Source organism: Pararge aegeria, chromosome 27, assembly GCF_905163445.1.
Source record: "Pararge aegeria chromosome 27, ilParAegt1.1, whole genome shotgun sequence".
In the NCBI taxonomy this organism is placed as follows: Eukaryota; Metazoa; Arthropoda; class Insecta; order Lepidoptera; family Nymphalidae; genus Pararge; species Pararge aegeria.
In genome coordinates, this window is record NC_053206.1 from 3,421,574 (window position 1) to 3,444,376 (window position 22,803).

The window sequence follows — 22,803 nt, forward strand, 5'->3', positions numbered from 1 at the left end:
ATTTTACTAATCTGTACTTTATAATAAAACTGTAACTGGAAGATTTCTGTACATTTAATATATTTTAAAAGTTTTGACCGGGGGATGCTTTATAGTGACTGAGTCCAAAACAGGTTTTTATTTAATTTTTTTATGTCTGTCTGTCTGTCCGTCTGTCCGGGCCTCACGTGAAAACTACTGAACGGATTCAAATAAAACTTGGTATAGATGTAGTTGATATTCCGAGCCTTAATTTTCATAATATATTATGGCTTTCCGCAAAGTAACGCCTGCTTCTATCCAATACTCCTCACATAGCTCTTTCCATCGAGCCCTGAGTGACTCTGAGCCTTCTTATGAGGCCCATAGTTAGCGACCACGACTCTGATCCGTAAGTCATCACTGGCAACACGCACTGTTCGAAGACTTTGGGGGATTTTGAACGAAAAAATTTCACGAAATTTCCCGGAATCCGAGTTGGATTGGGCGGTTCACCTATTTCTCGAAATTAATATGCTACTTTTGATTTAATTATTTATACAGGGTGATTCGTTATGAACTATATTTGACGGCCGATTGGCGCAGTTTGCAGCGATCCTGCTTTCTGAGCCCCAGGCCGTGGGTTCGATTCCCACTCCTGGAAAATGTCTGTGTGATGAGCATGTATATTTTCAGTGTCTGGGTGTTTATATGTATATTTTAAGTATTTATGTATGTTATTCATAAAAATATTCATCAGTTGTCTTAGTACCCATAACACAAGCTACGCTTACTTTGGGGCTAGATGGCGATGTGTGTATTGTCGTAGTATATTTATTATTTATTTATTATTATTTATTTATTTATTATTTATACTTATGCACCCTTAGTATTTCGTAATTCCGTTACACGATGTATAAAAATGGTATACTATGGAAGTCATACCTGAATCTATCCAATAGTCAGTCATTGGCCAAGCTTTACCGCGCAATCAATGAAGACCTGTAAACCTCACAATTAGTTGGAGAGTCGATCTGCCGAAAACGCTGAACGACGGTGACGCGACGCCATTTTGTGACGTCATCGTGACCGATCTGTATACGGAATCCTTTATTCAACTATTCAATATCAATACACAATTTCACCATCGATCAGTGATCGAATTTCAAGCACACGAGTCGAGTGAGACAAGACACATAAATGTTTAGGAGAGAGTGAGATTGAATAAACAATCCAGTAGTGGGAATCAAACCCACGGCCTTGGACTCAAAGAGCAGGGTCGCTGCCCACTGCCCCAAGCCGCCAAGATGTTAATAGTTTAAAAAAAAAAGTCGAAAACCGCACAATCAACGTTCATTAACACCCTTTTACGTCAAACAAGGGTTTGGTAGCTACCTGAGGTTCTTGGACAGAAAAAAAAATGTAGCTTTTAAGATAATGGGATTTCAGGCGATTGGTTGGCAATTTTTTTTTTTTTTTTTTAAATAAATAAGCGGACTTCGGCTTCTTTTCCGAGAGGCCGATTTCGAATCCCAGTACGCGGCTCTAGCATTTCTAAGTTATGTGCGTTTCAGGCGATTAAATTATCTAAAAAAAATCTATTGGAAAAGAGCAACTGCTGAGTTGCCGACTTCTCAGTAGAATCTGCCTTCCGAACGTTTCAAAAGTACTTATATCAGGGCTATTAAATAAATAAATTTTGAATTTTTTGAATTTTTAACATTTTAAACTACGATTTTCGTGGTTAATCAACATTTTTACTGTCGTAGTATATTTATTTATTTATTTCTTAAATATAGTTCAACGGCCTGTGCCAGGACTGTGTCCCGTCGTGACCACGATCCTTGCAACTGGGTCTTAATATCGACAAATCCCAAAATATTATCGTGGTATGTACCCGTTGAAATACTTAATACTTAATTACTTAATATTTAATATCACTCGCTTCAGCGTTTGGCGGCCGACTGGCGCAGTGGGCAGCGACACTGCTTTCTGAGTGCAAGGCCGTGGGTTCGATTCCCACAACTGGAAAATGTTTGTGCGATGAACATGATTGTTTTTCAGTGTCTGGGCGTTTATCTGTATATTATAAGTATTTATGGGTATTATATTCATAAAAATATTCAACAGCTTTCTTAGTACCCATAACACGAGCTACGCTTACTTTGGGGCTAGATGGCGATGTGTGTATTGTCGTAGTATATTTGTATATTTTTTTTCAGCGGTGAAAGAGAACATGATGTTTTTCAGCGGGGAAACCTGCATGCCTGAGTTTTCCGGAATTCTCTCAAAGGCATGCGGAGTCCACCAATACTGGGCCAGCGTGTGGAATACGGCCTCACCTCATCTCACACAGAGTTTATGTGACAAGGTATCATCATCATCTCAACCAATCGACGTCCACTGCTGGACATAGGTCTTTTGTAGGGAGTTCCACAATACACGGTCCTGGGCCGCTTGCCTCCAGCGGCTCCCAGCGACTCGCCTGATGTCATCTGTCCACCTCGTTGGGGGCCGACCTACGCCGCGTTTACCGGTGCGGGGTCGCCATTCCAGCACCTTAAGACCCCGTCCATCGGTTGTCCGAGCTATGTGCCCCGCCCATTGTCACTTCAGCTTCGCGACTCGCTGAGCTATGTCGGTAACCCTAGTTCTTCTACGGATCTCCTCATTTCTGATTTGATCACGTAGAGATACTCCTAACATAGCTATCTCCATCGCCCGCTGAGTGACTCTGAGTTTTCTTATGAGGCCCATAGTTAGCGACCATGTCTCTGATCCGTCAGACAGACAAGGTATAGATTAATGATATTCATTTTATGTGTGTAATCTTGATAAGTATTGGTGTGTAATTGTTCGTAAGTATCTATATAATAATAATACACCCCACCAATCGGTTTCCCTTGGTTTACCTAATCCTAAGGTTGCCTGGAAAAGATCGCTTCTCAGCGATAAGGCCGCCCTTTTTATCCTACTTTTTAAGTTTATTTTTGTTGTGTCCATTGTTTTTTTTTTCGCATTTGTGGTGTACAAATAAAGTGTATAAATAAATAAATAAATAAATAAAATAATACCCAGTGCATACCCTCTATGCACGCCACTGGACTTGAGGAAGGTGTATCTTAGTGAAACGCAAGCGAAACCGGGCGCGTGTGCTAGTCCAGAATAAAAAAAAAGTAGTGAGATCATGAACAAAAGGAATCGTGGGATATTAATCGAAAACTGTTTTTTTTTTCTTCTCCATAGTCGATATCCTGCAGATAATAGTAAAGGCTTGCTCATACTGTACTCTTAAGCAACGATATTTTAGACCCGACGCAAAAACCAGTGTGTGTGTGTGTGCGTGGGTGCGTGCGTGTGTGGTGTGTGTTGTGTGTGTGTGTGTGTGTGTGTGTGTGTGTGTGTGTGTGTATGTGATATCCGGTTTTGATAACGTTTTTTTGGTTTCAATGGTTAATTAATCGGTAGTGTTTTTAGATTAGTCTAAAATGGCCCCCGCCACAAAACGGCGGGTTATATATTTTTTCACCACTCCCACAATATGGGTATCAAATTAAAGGACTTTGCTAGTAAATTTCTATGACCAATTTCAAATCCAAATTGGCCGCCACTACGAAATCGTGGTTGTTTAAATTTCAAATTTGTATTTATGTTGACTTCTATCAGAATTTCAATAGTACTAGAGACGTTTGCGACTAAACTTATCCGGGAAAGTACCGCGATGCTTATTTCTGCAGCAAACCAGCATTGCTGTGTTCTAATATGAACGGTATATTAATGATCAGTACGATAGTAGTTTCATGTACATTGTACTAACGCTGAGGTCGTTGAACCCGTTTGAAGCCTTACAAACTTATCCAGCTAGCGGGAACTTCATACATGAACAAAAGCACTGCCTACCCCAACATTGATAACTCGTAGGGGAGGAGAATTTGTGTCGTTTTATGCAATATTCCTGGTGTATGTATACCCTGGTATAAAAACCAGTGCACGCCACTGCTAGCAGGTAGGGTACTATTTTGTACGCCTCATAAGCGTCTGGGTATTACTGTCAGTTTACGCACACCGAGTGATTCTCCAACTCAAAATGTCAATTTTTTTTATTCTTTATTGCTTTTATAAGTGAATATAAATAGACAAATGTTGAGAAAAATCACTATATTTAACACTCATGATATTTTTAAATCTCCTTTTTAAAGTAATTGAATTTTTTTTTTAAAAAGTTCTGTCTTGGACGTCCGTGTCCGTGCGTCCGATTTTTTTTTTTTATAGGCTTCAGTATTTTGAGGAATAGAAGCCTATTACTTTTCACGGTATAATTAGATGTAGTTTAATTATTATTTAATAAATACTTTTACAAATAATCTCAATTTTATTGTAATGAATGAGATTATGAGGCGAGGTGTACTTTTGGATTTTCTAACTATTTTTTATTAGTAGCATAATTTTTTGTTACAACTCTTTCTGGGGAATACTGCCGCATAGGAGCATTTCTGTGTTCCGGTCTGAAGGTTGCGGGTGCCGGTGTTAGAAGCACGAGGCTTAGTACGTACGCCTAAGGTTGATGGACACTTCCCTGCGAAGTGTTGCTCAGTTCATAGGCCATGGTTTTCCGTAACCATCTCGTGGGCCATCCGTTTTGTATTTAAATATTATATACAGGTCATAAGACAAACCGCAACTAAGTGGATATCGCCACGCTGACACTCGATAGAGGATGCTTCTTACCACACCACACAGTATTTTTTTTTCTTTACCAAGGAATTGATCAGATGAACTGGCTCACTGTTTTACGACAAAAAAAAGGGATTTTGTATTTAAAAATATTTGTAATCTATGTAAATAAAGTGGATGTAATCAACGGTTTTTTTTTTAAATAACACTTTTAAAACGTATTCATTGATATAATATCTACAGCAAACTCAATAAAATTATTAAAATCTGAAAAAATAAAATGATATGAACGTACCTTTATGCAAATCCTATTAACTAACTACAGAAAGAAATATTGTCTATTGCTTTAAAAATAGCGATCAAATTCCAATAAACAGTAATAAATCCATAATAATTTGCATTATTCGACTTACGATATTTACGAAACGCTCTTCGAAAAATCGCCTTTATTCTGTCCCACATTAAGATCAATTTTTTATTAGCAAAAACTTAAAAGGATAATACGCTACACTTCATAAGGATACGAATGTGTCTTAACTACGAATATCAATCTTAATGATGGTAGTATTTAAAGTCGATTTTTTATTGTGTTTTATATATTTAAATTTTGATCTATATTTAGTTCAAATCGAAACAAAAATTCGAATTCTAAATTAAGTAACAAAAGGTTCAATGTCGTACGGCGTAAAATACTTCTTTTAGGTCTTATAAAGTGAAAAGGAAGAATGTAGTTTTGGAATACACTTATGATGACTACAAGGGAAGTAGCACTCTATTCGATTGTCATAAGGTTGAGTTTTGTATGGTAACAGATAAAGAAGTTAAGTCCTTTGTGATGTTAAAGGGGGAATTATTGATTAGTAAGCTCGGCAGCCAATCACGGGCATGCAGGAAGCAAGATGGCCGCCAGGGCTGTTCTCCCTTTAGGAAATTTATATCCGAGGCTCTAATTTATTACGTATTGTACTCGGTCGACATTTATCTTTTTCATTTTATTAATGGTTGGATGTTTTATTTTAATGAAATGGCGGGCTCAGCCATTTTGAGTTGAGTTTCTAGCTAGTTGCGTATATATCTTGGATGGAAATGTTATATAAAACTTCTCGTACCCGCGGCTTCGGCTGTGTTTATACATCGTATAATTTTGTCTGGAGGCTGCGACAACGAATTCGTGCCGCCATGCAATTTAGCGTACCGGAACGCCGACTAGAGGTATGGGTTTAAAACGGTTCCCTATCCCTATCCCTACTAATATTATAAATGTCAATGTAAGTCTGTTTGTTACGCTTCCACGCAAAAACTACTTAACCGATCCTCATGAAACTTTGTACACATATTCTTGGAAGTGTTTGAAGTAATATAGGATACTTTTAATCCCGACATTTAGCTCGGTTCCGCTAGAGATGGGATGAAAGTGTTTGACGATTTTACACCATAACATCGACAAATTTTAACCGATTTAAATAATTATCTTGTACTATAGAGGTTATAATATGTATTAAATTTTGCCCAAGCCTTGTGTAGATCTGATGAATGTGGTTGGAGATAGAGGACAAAACTCCTCAGCGGACAGCAGCAAACCCCTCATTTAAGGCTCAGTGATACTGAATACTTTATTTTTTAATAATAATTCAAAGGCCTGGCAGAGATCGCTTTTAAGCGGTAAGGCCACCTTTTATATTCTTCTTTCTTTCTGCTAGGTAATTAAACAAGTTCGTAACGAACTTGTTTAATCAGCCTAACCTCAGCTTTAATCTAATGTACATGAAACTACTAGTGTTTTAATGATTTATTTAGCCTTTATACAGGAACCCAGTAATATTGCTATGGCGGCAGAAATAAGCATCAGGTAGTAATAGTTCTTCGGACGAGTTCTGTCACAAGAAGCTGTACTACTACAACAAATAATTTTAAGCATACATTTCACCCTACCTGCTTGGCACTTAAACAAGTCTGTATCGCTTCTCGGCGGCTCAACGACCTCAGCTTTAATCTAATGTACATGAATGAAACAACTATTTTTTTTTGATGATTTGGATACCCTTCATACTGGAAAACAGCAACGTTTCCTTACCGCAGAAATAAGCATCAGGTAGTAATAGTTCCTCGGACGAGTTCTGTCACAAGAAGCTGTACTTCTACTACAAATAATGTTAAGCATAAATTTCACTCTACCCGCTAGTTACAAGTTCGTAACGCTTCTCGACCTCAGCTTTAATCTAATTTACATGAAACTGCTAGTGTTTTGATGATTTTTATACCCTTTATACCGGAACCCAGCTTGCAGCTGCTTTGCGGCAGAAATAAGCATCAGGTAGTAATAGTTTCTCGGACGAGTTCTGTCACCAGAAGCTGTACTTCTACTACAAATAATATTAAGCATAAATTTCACTCTACCCGCTAGTTACAAGTTCGTAACGCTTCTCGACCTCAGCTTTAATCTAATTTACATGAAACTGCTAGTGTTTTGATGATTTTTATACCCTTTATACCGGAACCCAGCTTGCAGCTGCTTTGCGGCAGAAATAAGCATCAGGTAGTAATAGTTCCTCGGACGAGTTCTGTCACAAGAAGCTGTACTGCTACAACAAATAATTTTAAGCATACATTTCACCCTACCTGCTTGGCACTTAAACAAGTCTGTATCGCTTCTCAGCGGTTCAACGACCTCAGCTTAAATCTAATGTACATGAAACAACTATTGTTTTGATGATTTGGCCCTTCATACTGGAAAACAGTAACGTTTCTTTGCGGCAGAAATGAGCATCAGGCAATAATAGTTTCTCGGACGAGTTCTGTCACCAGAAGCTGTACTTCTACCACAAATAATATTAAGCATAAATTTCACTCTACCCGCTTGTTACTTAAACAAGTTCGTAACGCTTCTCAGCGGCTCAGCGACCTCAGCTTTAATCTAATGTACACGAAACTACTAGTGTTTTGATGATATTTCCATTCATACTGGAAAAAAGCAACGCTTCTTTACCGCAGAAATAAGCATCAGGTATAAATAGTTCCACAAAAAGCGGTCACAAAAAGCTCCACTAATTGTAGAAATAATATTAACATTTAATTTAACTATACAGGCTAGTTACATAAATTCTTAAGGCTTCCCAAGCGTTCAGCGACCTCGGCGTAAGTACAATGTACATGAGACTACTATTGTTTTGATGATTTATCAATTTTTGAGTCACGCAATGCCGTAACGTTTTATCATCGTGAGTTTTATATCGAGCGTGTTGACGTAGCCTTTATCGAAAGCCCCGGAGCTTAGAAAGTGAACGATAGAGCAAAAAAAAAAAAAACTCGACGGCCAAAGCCAAAGTCAAAGTCAAAGTCAAATACTACTTTATTGAAATAGGCTTATACTTTCGATGCGTATATTAAATTATCGTTTACGTATTCTTTGTTTTATACTTATGTATACTTAGTATATATTAAAAGATTGCTATGTATCTAATGTGTATTGTTTGCCTTGCTTAATTATGTTTTGGTGGTGTATTTTATGTAATATATCTTACAGTATATATAGTTTTTTAAATGCATTTTAAATTTATAGATTTGATTATTCATCCGAGTGTAGTTAAATACACTAATGAAAATTATAAAATTACTAGCTGTTGCCCGCGACTTTGTCTGCGTTTGATTTTGTTTTTAAAGTATTCAGTATCGCTAAGCTTTAAATGAGTATAGTAGTATATATATATAACATGTGACTGCCAATTAATTATGGACAAATAATTTGAAATAAAATAAAATTGCGACTATAATTAAAGATCTAAGCTATCCTATCTCTTAAGTTGGTCCAGACTGCTCACGGTGTACCAATTTAATTTTAAATCGGTTAAGTAGTTTAGGAGTCCATCGCGGACAAACATCGTGACAGGAGATTTATATATATTAAGATAGTTTTGTATATTTTAAGGGCATTCTTGCCTGATACAAATTAATACCTAATTTTTTTAAGGCTTTAATTTGGATGTACCGGGTTCGACCCCGGCAGGCGCAATATGTGAATTTATAATTTTTGAATTCTGTCTGGCCTGCTCTAGTCAGAGGCTTCGGTCGTGGCCATTTATCACTGTTTCAACAATGAACGTACCGCTTTGCTATTTAGCGTTCCGGTACGATTTCGCATAGGAACCGATAAGGTGGATGGGTTTCATAAAACTGCCATACTTCTATCAGGTTAGCCCTTAGACTAAGATGGTAGCGGAACGTAATACATTTTTTCGATTTATAAAAGTTCAACCAACTAAGGGATGCAATAGGGAACGCGGTAAACTCAGGAAATATCATGAGATATCATTTTTATATTTTGTGGCAATGGGCGGGGCACATAGCTCGGAGAACCGATGGACGATGGGGTTCCAAGGTGTTGTAATGGCGACCTCGCACAGGAAAACGCAGCGTTGGTCGGCCCCCAACGAGGTGGACAGACGACATCAAACAAGTCGCTGGGAAACGCTGGAAAATTGCGGTACAGGATCGTCGATTTTAATAATAACGTTTAACTCAGATAAAAATCCATAGCTACAACAATAACAATTATCTAATTTACTATATTATAAACTAAAATTGGCCAAACATATAAATAATAAAAAATCAGGAATCTCCTAACTAAGGTAAATACCCTCTTGAGCACCCGGTGCTCCATAAAGGGATTTTCCCATTTATTGGCTAATATTTTCAAAATTAATTCCCTTTTACATGATGAATTGTGGTGCTGGAGAAGAATGCTAAGAATACCTTGGAATGCATTCCGGACCAATAAGGCCATTCTTGAAGAACTCGGCATCACGCAACGTCTATCTTCCATAGTACAGGCTCGTACTCTCACGTTCTTTGGTCACGTATCCAGAAGAGACAACGACTCCATTGAACGTCTGGTTGTCCAAGGAAGAATCGAGGGCACCAGATCACGCGGAAGATCGCCCATGAGATGGGCTGACCAAATAAAGGCTGCAGTGGCTGTCCCCTTACATGAGTGTGCTAGAAAGGCAGCTGCCATCTTGGATCATCTTGGACATGTCTCTTAAAAAGTTCTAAGTTTGTATTAAACGTAAGCTTATAGAAAAGTCCTATTATAGTATAAAGGACTACGTAAACGATAAAAAAGCTTGGGTGTAAATTATTGCTCTAACCAGGTTGCTCTTCTAATAATTTAAAATGACATTGTGAGATGGTAATAACAAAAAAAAAAACACCCGGCTAAGTTTGTTGTGGGCTTCTTCTTAGACCAGGACGCGTTTGGAACCATCGAAGCTTTAGTTTTAAGTTTACGAATGTGGTTATCGCCATCATCTCACTACCGTGTGGTTCTTATGTACGCATCAAAAGTGCCACCTGTGGGCCTACCTGAATAAAGATATTTGAGACTTTGACTTTGACTTTGACTTTGCCAGAGAGGAGTGGAGACGAATAGCCAAGCGCGCCACAACCCTTAAATGACGACCACGACCGCTCTGACAAGAGCGAACCGACTGAGAAGAAGAAGATTTTCAAAATATGGTTGGAGCTTCCGAGCATTCGGCTCATCATTGATGCAGATCTTTTTCTCATGATTGCGTAGAAGTCATCAACATGATTCTCCGCAAACATTTGTGATGCACTGCAGAAGCGCGGCAGCCCCAACAATACTCTGAAGCCATTATTGTAAACCTACAAAAGACCTATATCCCGCACTGGACGTCAATCGGTTTAAGTAATGACGATGATGATGAAACTTAAATGCGTGTGAAACCACAGCACACAGCTAGTCATCATCATCATCATCGTATCGATCCATTACCGGCCCTCTACAGGGCACGGGTCCCCTCCCACAATGAGAAGGGGTCAAGGCCGGCCCAGTATCGCGGATAGGTAGACTCCACATACCTTTAAGAACATTATGTAGAACTCGGTTTGATCACGAAGTTTTCCTTCACCGTGGAACAAGTGATACTTTTCAATTACTTAAAACGCTAATGTAATGTAAGTTTGTTTGTTACGCTTTCACGCAAATACTACTTAATTACTACTTAACCGATCCTCATGAAACTTTGTACACATATTCTTGGAAGTGTTAGAAGTAATATAGGATACTTTTTATCCCGACATTAAGCTCGGTTCCTTTGGGAGAGGGGGATGAGTGATTTAACACCATAACTCCAACAAATTATAACCGATTGAAATAATTATTTTTGTACCATAGAGGTTATAATATGTGTTTAATTTTGCCCAAACTGTGGTTGGAGATTGCGGACAGAACTCCTCAGCGGAAAGCAGCAAACCCCTCATTTAGGGCTTAGCGATACTACATACTTGAATTTTTCTTAGATCTACAACTAAATTTAATGCCACTTAAAAAAACAAAATCAAACGCAGACGAAGTCGCCGGCAACAGCTAGTAACTTATAAAAGTTAGAGGTGCTAGGATTCGAACTCGGCCCCCCGAAAGTGAAGTCGAGCTCCTACCTAGTAGTAGTTTCAATTGAAATAAATACAATACAATATTAATGGATGCCCCCCTACTCTCATGGGATTGAGTTGTCCGCCTGTACCATTAATCATTGGGTTTTGTACGTTGCCTATGACATTGTTGGTTTATTGAAATCATTTTTAAAGTGACTTAAAGTTCATCGCAGACCGCTGCAACTGCCGCATGACTTCACCACAGGGCTGGAAGTCGCCACAGTCGAGTCAAAAACAAAAGTTTCTTTAATCGAATTTCCCTATGTTTTTTTTTCGTAGACATAACTGACGGACCAAGCTGATGGTCAATTTTGTCAGCCGATTGGCGCAGTGAGCATAGGCCCTGCTTTCTGACTCCAAGGCTTTGATTCCCACAACTGGAAAATGTTTGCGTGATGAACACGATGTTTTTTCATTGTCTGGGTGTTTATCTGTATGCTATAAGTATTTATGTATATTATCCATTAAAATATTCCACGGTCATCCTCAGTGGCGTGCATAGAGGGTATGCACGGGGTATGCAGATGATATAAAATGAAGAAAATCTCCAGTACGAGTTATAAATACTTAAGGGTAGGCTTTTTATAACTCTTACAATGCCTATAGTTACTGGAGATTTTCTACATTTTATATCACCTGCGCACCCTGTGCATACCCTCTATGCACGCCACTGGTCATCCTAGTGACCATAACACGAGGTCGCTATTTAGCGATAAGGCCGCCAAATTATACGTTCTACGTTATTGTGCTGTTGTATTTGTATCTCTGTAAATTTTCTCTGTGGTGTACAATAAAAGTGTATTCATTCCTTCATTCATTCGTACGCTTACTTTGGGGCTAGATGGTGATGTGTGTATTGACGTAGTATATTTACTAATTTATTTTATTTATTTATTCTCACACAGTAGTCCAATAAAATAAACACGCTTAGTGTATATGTATTGTCATACAACTAAGCTTTTTATTAATCTAAACAGTAGGTGTGCACTAAAAAAACTGCATGACTTCAAAAGACAGAGATATTACCATCTCTCGCGGTCCTTGTAACAGTGTGTTATTAACTTTAGAGTGACGGAAGTGTCTATTGAAATCTATCTTAAAAATATCTATTCCATTTTTGACGACGAATAGTAGCAGAGAAAATTAAAAAAAAAAAAAAAAAAAAAAAAAATTAAAGTCGAGTCGTCTGTGAAATTTTAAAGTCGGTTGTGTTCAATCGACTTCGAAAATAACTACCTGAAAACGTATGGGTTGACTATTCAAATACTCAGTATTCCATAATAAGGTTAAACCAACATATAGGTACTTCATGAATAGCCTATGTCAGTCCTTCGCTGGACTAAAGGACTAAAGGCCTAAATAGGGGCATATTGACCAAGCTGGTTTACAAACGTCCATCGGTTCTCCGAGCTATGCACGCCGCCCTTCCCGACATTCATATACCTACTAGTTGTGCCGGCGAACTGCGTACCCCGAAACTATTTTTTTTATGAATGTTATATTTTTATACTTATTATCATATTCCGGTCTAAGAAGAAAAAAAACAAATAAATTAGAAGCAAAACTAAACTCGTTGCGCAGTTTACTAGGCTACACAAAATAGCAAATTCATTCGAGGGCAATTGTATATTATTTTATAACAAACTAGCGTACCCAGCCCGCTCCGCTATGCTAGACAATAGAATATGAACATAGTAAATAAAAGCTGTATTTGGAAGTTTGACAATTCAAAAATAGGAGTGCTCCGATCGTCACCAAACTTTACAGGATTACTCGCCAGGTCAGGCTCTGCATGCGCTGAACGAGGGACGCACCGCGCCGGTGCGTTCTTAGGAGATCCCGGAGCCTCCCAATTATGCGCCGAGGATGGCCACCGAGGGTGTTTTAGTGGGTAAAAATCCTACATAACCCGATTTTCCCCGAGGTCGAGTATCTTTGAAGATTTCCCCCCGATAGCAAAAAAAAAAAAAAACATGGATAGCGACAACTGTCTTCTGATTTGACAGTGTCTAATATCACCATTGATTTACTGAAAACTATATCTGTTCAGACAATCAGCCTACTAAAAGTATGCAATCTATCTTTATATAAAAGAGAAAGTGTGTGGGTATGTTCCGTACAGGCTCCGAAACGGCTGGACCGATTTCAATGAAACTTTCAGGGAATCTCCGGATTGACCTGGCGAGTAATCCTGTACAGTTTGGTGACGATCGGAGCACTCCTATTTTTGAATTGTCAAACTGTCAAATACAGCTTTTATTTACTACGATGATATTCTATTGTTGGGTGTACATGGGTGTAGATAATGATCTTCACCCGCTCGAGAAGAGAATAGAAGAGAATGAATACAGAGAGAAATAAGTGATTTTATATATTATGAGACTTAAATTAAAAATTGATATAAGTTTAATGATGTAAGTTTATTGTTTAAATAAAATAAAGAAAAATCTAGCCCGGCGAAGCGGACTGGGTACGCTTGTATATCTATAGATTAACAAGTTCCTTACATTAAATATATAAAAAAAAAACTAAATTCATTTATTTCAAGTAGGCCTAATATAAGCACTTTTGAAAAGTCAAGTCTGTCTGTTTGTAATTACCACCGGTTCGGAAGGCAGATTCTGCCAAGAAGCCGGGTAGAAACTCAGCAGTTGCTCTTTTCCAACATCGACTATTTTTATTTTAACATTCATTTTTCTATCTTGTGCGAGATGAAAGCGGAGCCGGATGATTCCAAGCAACCTTGTCATTAAGAAATTCATCAGTTGTATAGTAACTTCGCTGTAATACATGTGTATTAACGTATCCTTTAAAACTTATGCATTGGTAGGTCCAAAATTACCTTAGGAATTACAAAAGCGTACTCAATCCCACAAATGACTTCTGTACCTTTCGCAGACTATATGCAGATGACACTAACTTATGACCATTTCTTGTAAGGCGAATGTTTATATCAACTTTTCATTTATAAAGATGCGAAATGTTGCTCTATTCATAGGCGAGGCTTTTCGTGTTACCATCGGGTGGGACATATTATGCTCGGTCAGTCAATTATTACAATAAAAAACTTATTTCCGTTCAACCGACTTACAACGTTCACAAAAATCGGGTTAAATTTTCTTGCTTTTCAATCCTGAACGAATGCGGGAAACTTTTAATTTATTCATTATACCTATTATTGTGATATTATAACGAAATTTGAATTATTATACGAAGTGGCCTTATAACAAAAGGGCGGGGAAAAAAACCAATAATAAAAGTCGATTATCTTCGAAATTTTGAGAAGGACACGTTTCGGCGGCGTCCGACATAATGAGCTCGAGAAATTCCACCATAAAGTGATCTTCCGCGTCCTCCTCGCGTTTCGAAAATGTACAAGAACCAGGAAGACGCACCGGGACGTCTTAACAGTGCGGCGGCTCAATGTAAAATGGCCGGTGTCAAAGAGTGACAGCCGAATTCGAATTTCAAAAAAGTATTCAACTTTTCCACAAGTCATCGTTTCGCTTGTGATTAATACTTTGGGTTCTTTTTTATGTGTGGATCTCGGTGAATTTTAAAATTATCGGCAGATATTATTATGAATTCATATCGAATGCAGACGACGTGAAATAACCTTTTGTACTCTAATGGATTTATGTTCACCTGGTACTTGAAAAAGTTTTGGCTTTAATCAAGATGTCAATTGGTTGGTTTGATTTCCTTTCCAAATTGCCCGTGAGCACTGAGGGAAGCCACTCAGGGCCACTAAGCGGGCAATGGAGAGCGCTATCCTCGAAGTATACTTTACTTCAAGGTTAAATCAGATCAATGGATGACCCAGACTAAACAACTTATTTTAACTAACCGTAAAACTGAAATGCCAATGGGCTAAGCATATATTTCGGAGGAACGATTTAAATTTTTTTTTTTTTTCTTCTATGGATTCAAGACCTTTAAGGCCGGTGGAACGATGTGAAATGGGGACCTAGGAAAAGACAGCGATGGCATATTAGGCCTCAGATTAACAATTAAGAAAAAAGGAAAAAGGAATTTTTATGTCTTTTACTGAATAGCAGAAGTAGGTACCTCAATCAAAATCTAGTAATACCAAAGGATGTCATTAAAACTATTCAGCAAGGTTTAAGTAAAGTCCACAGCCGAGTATTACGTTACAATTAAAGTATATACTCATAATTGTTTCTGGTGTGGTAGTATGTGAAGATTTGACCTTAGCCTATCTTTTTTTTTATTTGTTATATTTAATCTTTAATTATTACGGACTTGTATCCAACACAGATATCCCAGCCCCATCAGCCCTTAAGTAACTTAGGTAAAAAAAAACTTAATCATTAAAATAATACCTACTATAAATAAAATGTAACAGTTGTTGAGTTTATAAAGATTCGCATTTCGAGGAAGTTGCCGGTGACAAAATGGCTTCTTCGAGATCTGTACTGCTGCAAATTTCATATGATGTAAAATGAAAAAATTGGTTGTCTGTAAAGTCGGCTTACTGACGATAGTTGAACGTGACAACGTCGTAAGAAAATACTGATGGAATGGTTGCATTTTTCGAAAATTTTAATTTTATTTGTTTGTTAGATATTATCGTTGCTATAAACAATTGACACCACATTCACTTTTCACTGCACTTCATCCTTGCCGAAAACATGTAAATGTATTGTATAGAAGCTGTCCACGCGGACGCATCGCTCACTCAAGTTGGAGAGAGACAGATGTCGAACGCGGAGGCCGACTGTGCCACTTTGTCGCCCGTTCCGCGCTCTCGCTTGCACTTCAAGCCTTCAATGGAACGCCTCAGAGAGAGGTAACGCCGCACGCGTCATGTTTTTTCGTGCGTGCATCCGGCTCCATCGAATTATTTGTTGTCACGTCAAAAACCATCGATTGTGGGCAGAGCAACACTGCGCAGGGCATGCAAGAAACACGTCCTACAAATTACGGATCGATGTCCATCAATCTGAGTCGTAGGTGTTAAGCCGAGAGGAGTTTTCACCAATGAGATTGAGCCATTACATTTTGATGTGAAACATCTATAGGCGGAGGGTAAACCTGGTTTTTGGCGTGGCGACACAGGCCGTGGCGACGCATCACCACGCTGTATGATAGAATATATGCACTAAGTATACGTTGATGAACATACTTGAGTTGTCGCATTTTTAAAGAAAGTTTTGAATTAAAACATTTTGCATATGAAGAAAAAAAATGTACATTAAATAAACAGTCAACATTTTCTGGAGAAAATCGTAATTTTGTATATTTTTATCATGTCATATTTAGTTCCTGTCATAATCTGTACTTTTGTGCCTATTTGACGGCCGACTAGCGCAGTGGGCAGCGACCCTGCTTTTAGAGTCCATGGCCGTGGGTTCGATTCCCAACTGGAACGTGTTTGTGTGATGAGCATGAATGTTTTTCAGTGTCTGGGTGTTTATCTGTATATTATAAGTATTTATGTTTCTATTTATTCATAAAAATATTCATCAGTCCTCTTAGCACCCATAACACAAGCTGCGCTTACTTTGGGGCTAGATGGCGATGTGTGTATTGTCTTAGTATATTTATTTATTTATTTACTTATTTATAGTCCCGTGACGGCTTAAAATTTTTTTTTAATCATATTTCTAGCTCTTCTCTCTTTTTTGTAACATGGGCTTTCCATCGTAGCTTTGTGTCAAGCGTCATTCCCAGATATGCGGTATCTGTCAATTATTGATAGGTACAAAGAGGATAGTATAATAATTAAATAACACAAAAACTATACTCTTTGGCGACGGCAGATCAGAATGCAGTTGTCTTCACCCCTGGTCTTTGTCGAGGCGACCTACGGTCATATAACGGAGAGCGGACAGCAGCGTCCTTTTGTGCTATCACCAACCCTGGAAAACCCTGGCGTTGCGAGAGGACTTTGGTCCACTAGTGGGCTTTAATAGGCTATAGATGAAATAACACCATACGATTCAATAGTTACGTATGCAAAAGGTACAAAACTAAGGTGAAATACATATAAGTATAATTTTTTTGAAGTACACATTCAGTTATCTAAGGGTGAACGCGGAACCCCCGCGCGGCGCCGGGTCCTACCATTAGTCTTATGACTCAGCAGATTAGCAACTGTTGTTTTCGAGTTATTGTATACCTATTTCCTATATGCAATTTATATGGGTGTAATATCTATACAAACTATCCAATGATATTTTTATAAATTTACTATATATTTTTTTTTTAAATTCCACTACAAGTTAGCCCTTGACTGCCATCTGGGCTAACTTGTAGTGGAATAAAAAAAAAGCGTAAGGGTACACAAGGGTAAGCGATATTGCAGTCTAAGATGGTAGCGGGCTAACCTATTAAGGAGTGCGGTTTCTGCGCGACATCGGAACGGAACGTTTAATCGCTTAGCGGCATTAGCCACTGCCGAAGCCTCCCGCCGAAACTCAGACGAAATATAAATATATAAATATACTACGACAATATACACATCGCCATCTAGCCCCAAAGTAATATATAAATATACTACGACAATGTACACATCGCCATCTAGCCCCAAAGTAAGCATAGCTTGTGTTATGGGTACTAAGGTGACTGATGAATATTTTTATCAATAACATACATAAATACATATATAAACACCCAGACACTGGGAACTGGAAACATTCATGTTCATCACACAAACATTTTCCAGTTCTGGGAATCGAACCCACGGCCATGGACTCAGAAAGCAGGGCCCACTGCGCCAATCGGCCGTCAACTAAAGAAATAGCTGCGAAGTTATAGGTACCTGCCGGGAATCGAACCCGGGCCTTCCAAACGCTCTCCGCTGCTACAAGGAGGTCGTTAACAATAGTGTGATAGCCCCCAGTGGTTAAGGCTACAGCCTCACATATTTCTACATTGGATTCGAACTCGGTCCCCCGTAAGTGAATAACCCCTTCTGTCATAAATAAAGAACAATATCAAACTCCCAAACAAAATTTCAATGATGTTATCTCTTATATATTATGCATGTATACATAAAAACCTGCCTCTTGAATCACTCTTTCTATTTAAAAAAAAACCCTATCAAAATCATATAATAGAGACAGACAGACAGCGCAAAGCGACTTTGCTTCATACAATGTAGTGAGGTAGAAACAAAATACGAGTGCAGACGCGGTATAAGCTAGCTAACTAGGTCCCCTTCCATTGTATTCGGTATACAGAATTGCAATTGCGTGTATCCATGCCACCCCTATATTGTGGAGGGTAGGGGCCACACCCTTATGTATTCGCACCCCAGCTATATAGCTATTTAAAATGAACACTTCCAACTGCCTACTGGTATTACTACTCTATAAGACGCTAACAGTGTTGTCAACTTCCAAACATATTTAAGCCTTTAATTAAATAATCTTCTATAATATAAAAAGAGAAAGTGTGTGGGTATGTTCCGTATAGGCTCCGAAACGGCTGGACCGATTTCAATGAAACTTTCAGGGAATCTCCGGATTGACCTTGCGAGTAATCCTTTAAAGTTTGGTGACGATCGGAGCCGCCCTATTTTTGAACAGTCAAACTATCAAATACAGCTTTTATTTACTATGATGATATTCTATTGTTGGGTGTACATGGGTGTAGATAATGAACTTCACCCGCTCGAGAAGAGAATAGAAGAGAATGAATACGGAGAGATATAAATGATTTAATATATTATGAGACTTAAATTAAAAATTTAATGATGTAAGTTTATTGTTTAAATAAAATTAAGCAAAATCTAGCCCGGCGAAGCGGGTTGGATACGCTAGTAAAATAAAAAAAAATCTCCTACAAAAAAAATTATAAGAATAGTTGGAAATTATGAAAATTAAGCTAATTTGCTATACTCTGAGACGTTACAATGAATAATTGTTAGGACTTGACAATTATTCATTTTAAAGTGGGCATCTCCTGAGGATGCTCGAGTTTCGGAGCGCAACGTGCGTAGAGGGTACATTGCCGAAGATCTGTTTGGTGTGGAGTATAAGGATTGAAGGAAATATAAATTACACCATACAGATTCTCCTGCTTTTCGCGGAGTATAGCAAATTTAGCTAAATTTTCATAATGTATCATGGAATTCCGAAAAGTAACGCCTGCTTCTATCCAATAAGGCTTTATATGTTTTATATAATAAATTATATCTATAACTAATGCTACCTTCAGTTATAAAGTTCGACGAAATCTTTCCATAAATAAATTTTAACTCAGAATTAAACATTCAATACCTATAAATTGGCTGTACGGTGATACACCTTTGCTTTTTCCCTATGAAAAAGGATAAAGAAAAAAATCAACACCTATATATTCCTGTTGAAAAGTGCCTAAAACGATGATAACACGTATATAGGTGGAGTACATAAATGCAATTATTATTGAACACATATCGCTTTTTAATTAATTAAAAAAAAACAGGGATGTACTCACCAGTCTCCGTATCCACGGTGTAGGATAGTCCAGCCCATGGATCATCCTATAAAAAAGTATACTATTTTAGTACTGTATTCATACCGTCAAATAAACAATGTGTAAATGTAAACCGAAATAATACTTCACAGTGTACATTAAAACAATGGCGGATCCAGCTTTGGCGCACGGAGGGGGTCACATAATCGTGATCAAGTAGGTATTTTATTAATGTACCTAAGTACTGTACTTAAAATTTTTTATTCTTTATTTTACACTTGCAAAACTTAACCTTAATAACTTGTACATATACACGTACATAATGCCATCTTCTCTTGAAGACATCCAGAGAAGAATTATCACTCACGGAATGAGGCAGCCTAACCGTGGTGAATGATTTGCCATAACAGCTAGAGGTATGTCGAGGGGTATGACGCAAAACAGCGCAAGAGTGAAGGGTTCCCCCCCCCCCGATCCGCCATTGTATGTACTGTCTCTGAGAATTATCTGTGAAACCGAATAATTTTTGAGTAAACCACTGCCTTAGGTTTTACAGAAAGAAATCAGGTACAGCCCTAACATTACATGCAAAATCAAAATCATGTCAATCCTGTCACTTTATTAGGTACGCGTCGCGTAGCGTAGGTAGGTACTATCAACTATGCCCGTGTCGGTCTTTTAACTTCAAAGGGTTGTCAAAAGTAAACACTTTCATGTTTTGGATTCGTTTCTATGGGAAAATAAATATGCTTCTTTTCATTTTTACAGGGTGATTCCTTATGAAATATACTTATGCATCCAACAATATTATTTCGTAATTCTGTTACACGTTGTATATATAACACTTTTTTTCAATAATCGTTCAAAATAATAAAAACGACATACCTCCTTATGGGTCTCCAGTAAAGAAGCCTTCACCTTCTCAATGTTCTCGGTTTCTTCTTTCTTCTTCTGCAACTTCTCCTCTGCGAGTTTCAGCTCTTTGTCTATCTGACCTTCGAGCTCCACCTTCTTTGCTTGAGGGCCCTCCTTAGGAATGAAAAATTATTGATAACTTAACTTAAACAAACACAATTTGCACCTTCCCTTTTGTAACAGGTGGTTACAGTACATGAAAATTAAAAAATCTTTGTTCATAAACTGTTTCCTAGGATGCATTCAAAGATACTTAATATTTTATTGCACAACTGTTTCCTTGGATCAAATCAAACACAAATGTTTCCTAGGATAAAATCAAATATAAGTACTTAATATGGTTTAGAAGGCTTCAGCGATATATTGATACACTTTCTTACCGAAATAAAGTATTTGTACTTTTTACTTAAAATTTGTTCCACATCTGTTTTCTAGGATCAAATTAATGAAACTTTTAACTTTGTTCCACAATTGTTTCCTAGGACCAAATCAAAGATACAGAAAATTTTGTTCCCCACCTTTCCTAGGATCAAGTCTAATTAACTGGTGGTAGAAGCCGAAGGGTTCACGGGTAGCTACCCAAAATCTGTACCACAATGTTTTAAAGAATTAATTCGAACCGCTAGGATGGGAACGCACTCCTGGCAACTGTGTTTCCTGCCACGTATAACTTGAGTACCTTCAAGGCGAGAGTGAATAGGCTTTTTCTAGGCAAGCGTGCTCCAACCTAGACCTCATCATTGCTTTCTAACTGGCATGATTGTCGTCAAGCTCTTGTCAATCGTTAAGAAAAAAAAGAAAAAGAATTGTTCCACAACTGTTTTCAAGGTTCAAATCAAAAGCTATTTCAATTTCAATATTTCATCGAGTTAGTGACCTAATTAAACCAGCTCATTTTGGCTAACTAGTGCAACCCAAAAAAATAAAACGTGTGTGTACTTATGTACACGCGATAGACGTTATACTTCTTTGGCGTAACAGGATTAAAAATCTTTTCAAAAATTTTATCTTTCGCCTTATTCTGCGTTTGTAGAAAAAAACACTCTAACAATAGAAAACAAAAATCTAAAATTTTAATGACGAAACTTGGTTTTCCGATTCTATTGTTACAGTAAGTTTTTTCTACAAACGCAGAAAAAGGTATTTAATACATTGAAAGATTTATAACAACGCATTACCTAGTTATCTCAACGTAGGAAAACCAAGTTTAACCATTAAAATTAGAGATTTTTAATTGTACAATTGAATAAATTAAATCACCTTCTGGTGACGGTGACCCCGTAGACTTTGACAATTCAAAGTGTACAGTGTCAAACCTTTTATTGAAAAACAAAATTGTTGACTATAGCTAACTTCAGGGTGTCGGTTTTTCGTGACGGTGTGCTCGCGCATCGTAAAAATTTACTCTCATAATTATTCCCTAACGCGCCAAAAGAAGTATATATATATATATACTTCTAACTTTAAAAATTTACTCTACTAAAACTACCAGGACAACATATAAACTGAGGAGATGTTTTCATATTCAATTTCTATGGAAGACGTAAAACCAAGTTATATAATCGACTAATTATAACTGTCACGCCACTATGTATTATGTGTATTAAAATCAAAATATTGACAAAAGGGGCGTTCAAAAATTAATTCATTAAAAACGATCGTGGAAATTAAGCAACTGTAACAAATTTAAAAAAAAAAAAAAGAAAAAATTTGAGGAACTCACCGGTTGCATAGGGTCCTCCAGGGAGAATCCCATGTCCACATCCTGCTTCCAAAGCACCTCTATCAGATCCATGTCCTGGAGACAAAAAACCAATATTATCAAGTTGACAAGTTTGTTTTGCAATCTTCGAACGCGAATCTCAGAAGCTATACTGGTCCGAATTGGAAAAAACTTTTCACATCGGATAGTCCATTTATCAAGGTAGGCAATAGGCTATATAACTTCACGCTACAGCCAATGAAATATGTTGCAAAAACGTGACAAATTATTGCTTTTGAGAGCTTTACGATACGTCAAAATTTTATTCAAACGCCGACGAAGTCTTAGTATTGGAATGTATAGGAGTTACTTAAAATGTTAAATCTATGTGGCTCGTTATTTTAGATACAATGGTTAAGAAAGCTGCCCTTTTCGAACAATTAAAATTCCCACCCTTTATAATAAAGATACAAGCAGCCATTTTTAATTGGTATAATATGTAATTAATAACCCCATGCTATAATTACAGACAATCCATTTTAAACCTTAGCTGCATAGTTATAAAGTTAAAAATTCTATGATCGCGTTACTCCAAAAATATTACACAGTGTTAGGTCATGTGATAATAAGCTTTATATCTTTACAGTTAGGTTTGAAAACTTATAAAATCAACATAA

General features: G+C 37.6%; 1 protein-coding gene across 6 annotated transcripts in view; it reads right to left on the reverse strand.

Annotated features, from left to right (window-relative positions):
- The window catches only part of LOC120635643 (segmentation protein cap'n'collar-like), a 166,072-nt gene that overhangs the window by 91,892 nt on the left and 51,377 nt on the right, over nt 1–22,803 (reverse strand). For 5 of the 6 annotated variants that reach the window (XM_039906688.1, XM_039906686.1, XM_039906682.1 and 2 more), the window contains exons 3-5: nt 22,148–22,222; nt 20,395–20,538; nt 19,531–19,576 (exon numbers count right to left, since the gene is read on the reverse strand). In XM_039906688.1, the coding sequence (XP_039762622.1) occupies nt 19,531–19,576; nt 20,395–20,538; nt 22,148–22,222 (265 nt within the window). The remainder of the gene's footprint in view (nt 1–19,530; nt 19,577–20,394; nt 20,539–22,147; nt 22,223–22,803) is intronic. The other variant, XM_039906684.1, reaches the window with a different exon arrangement.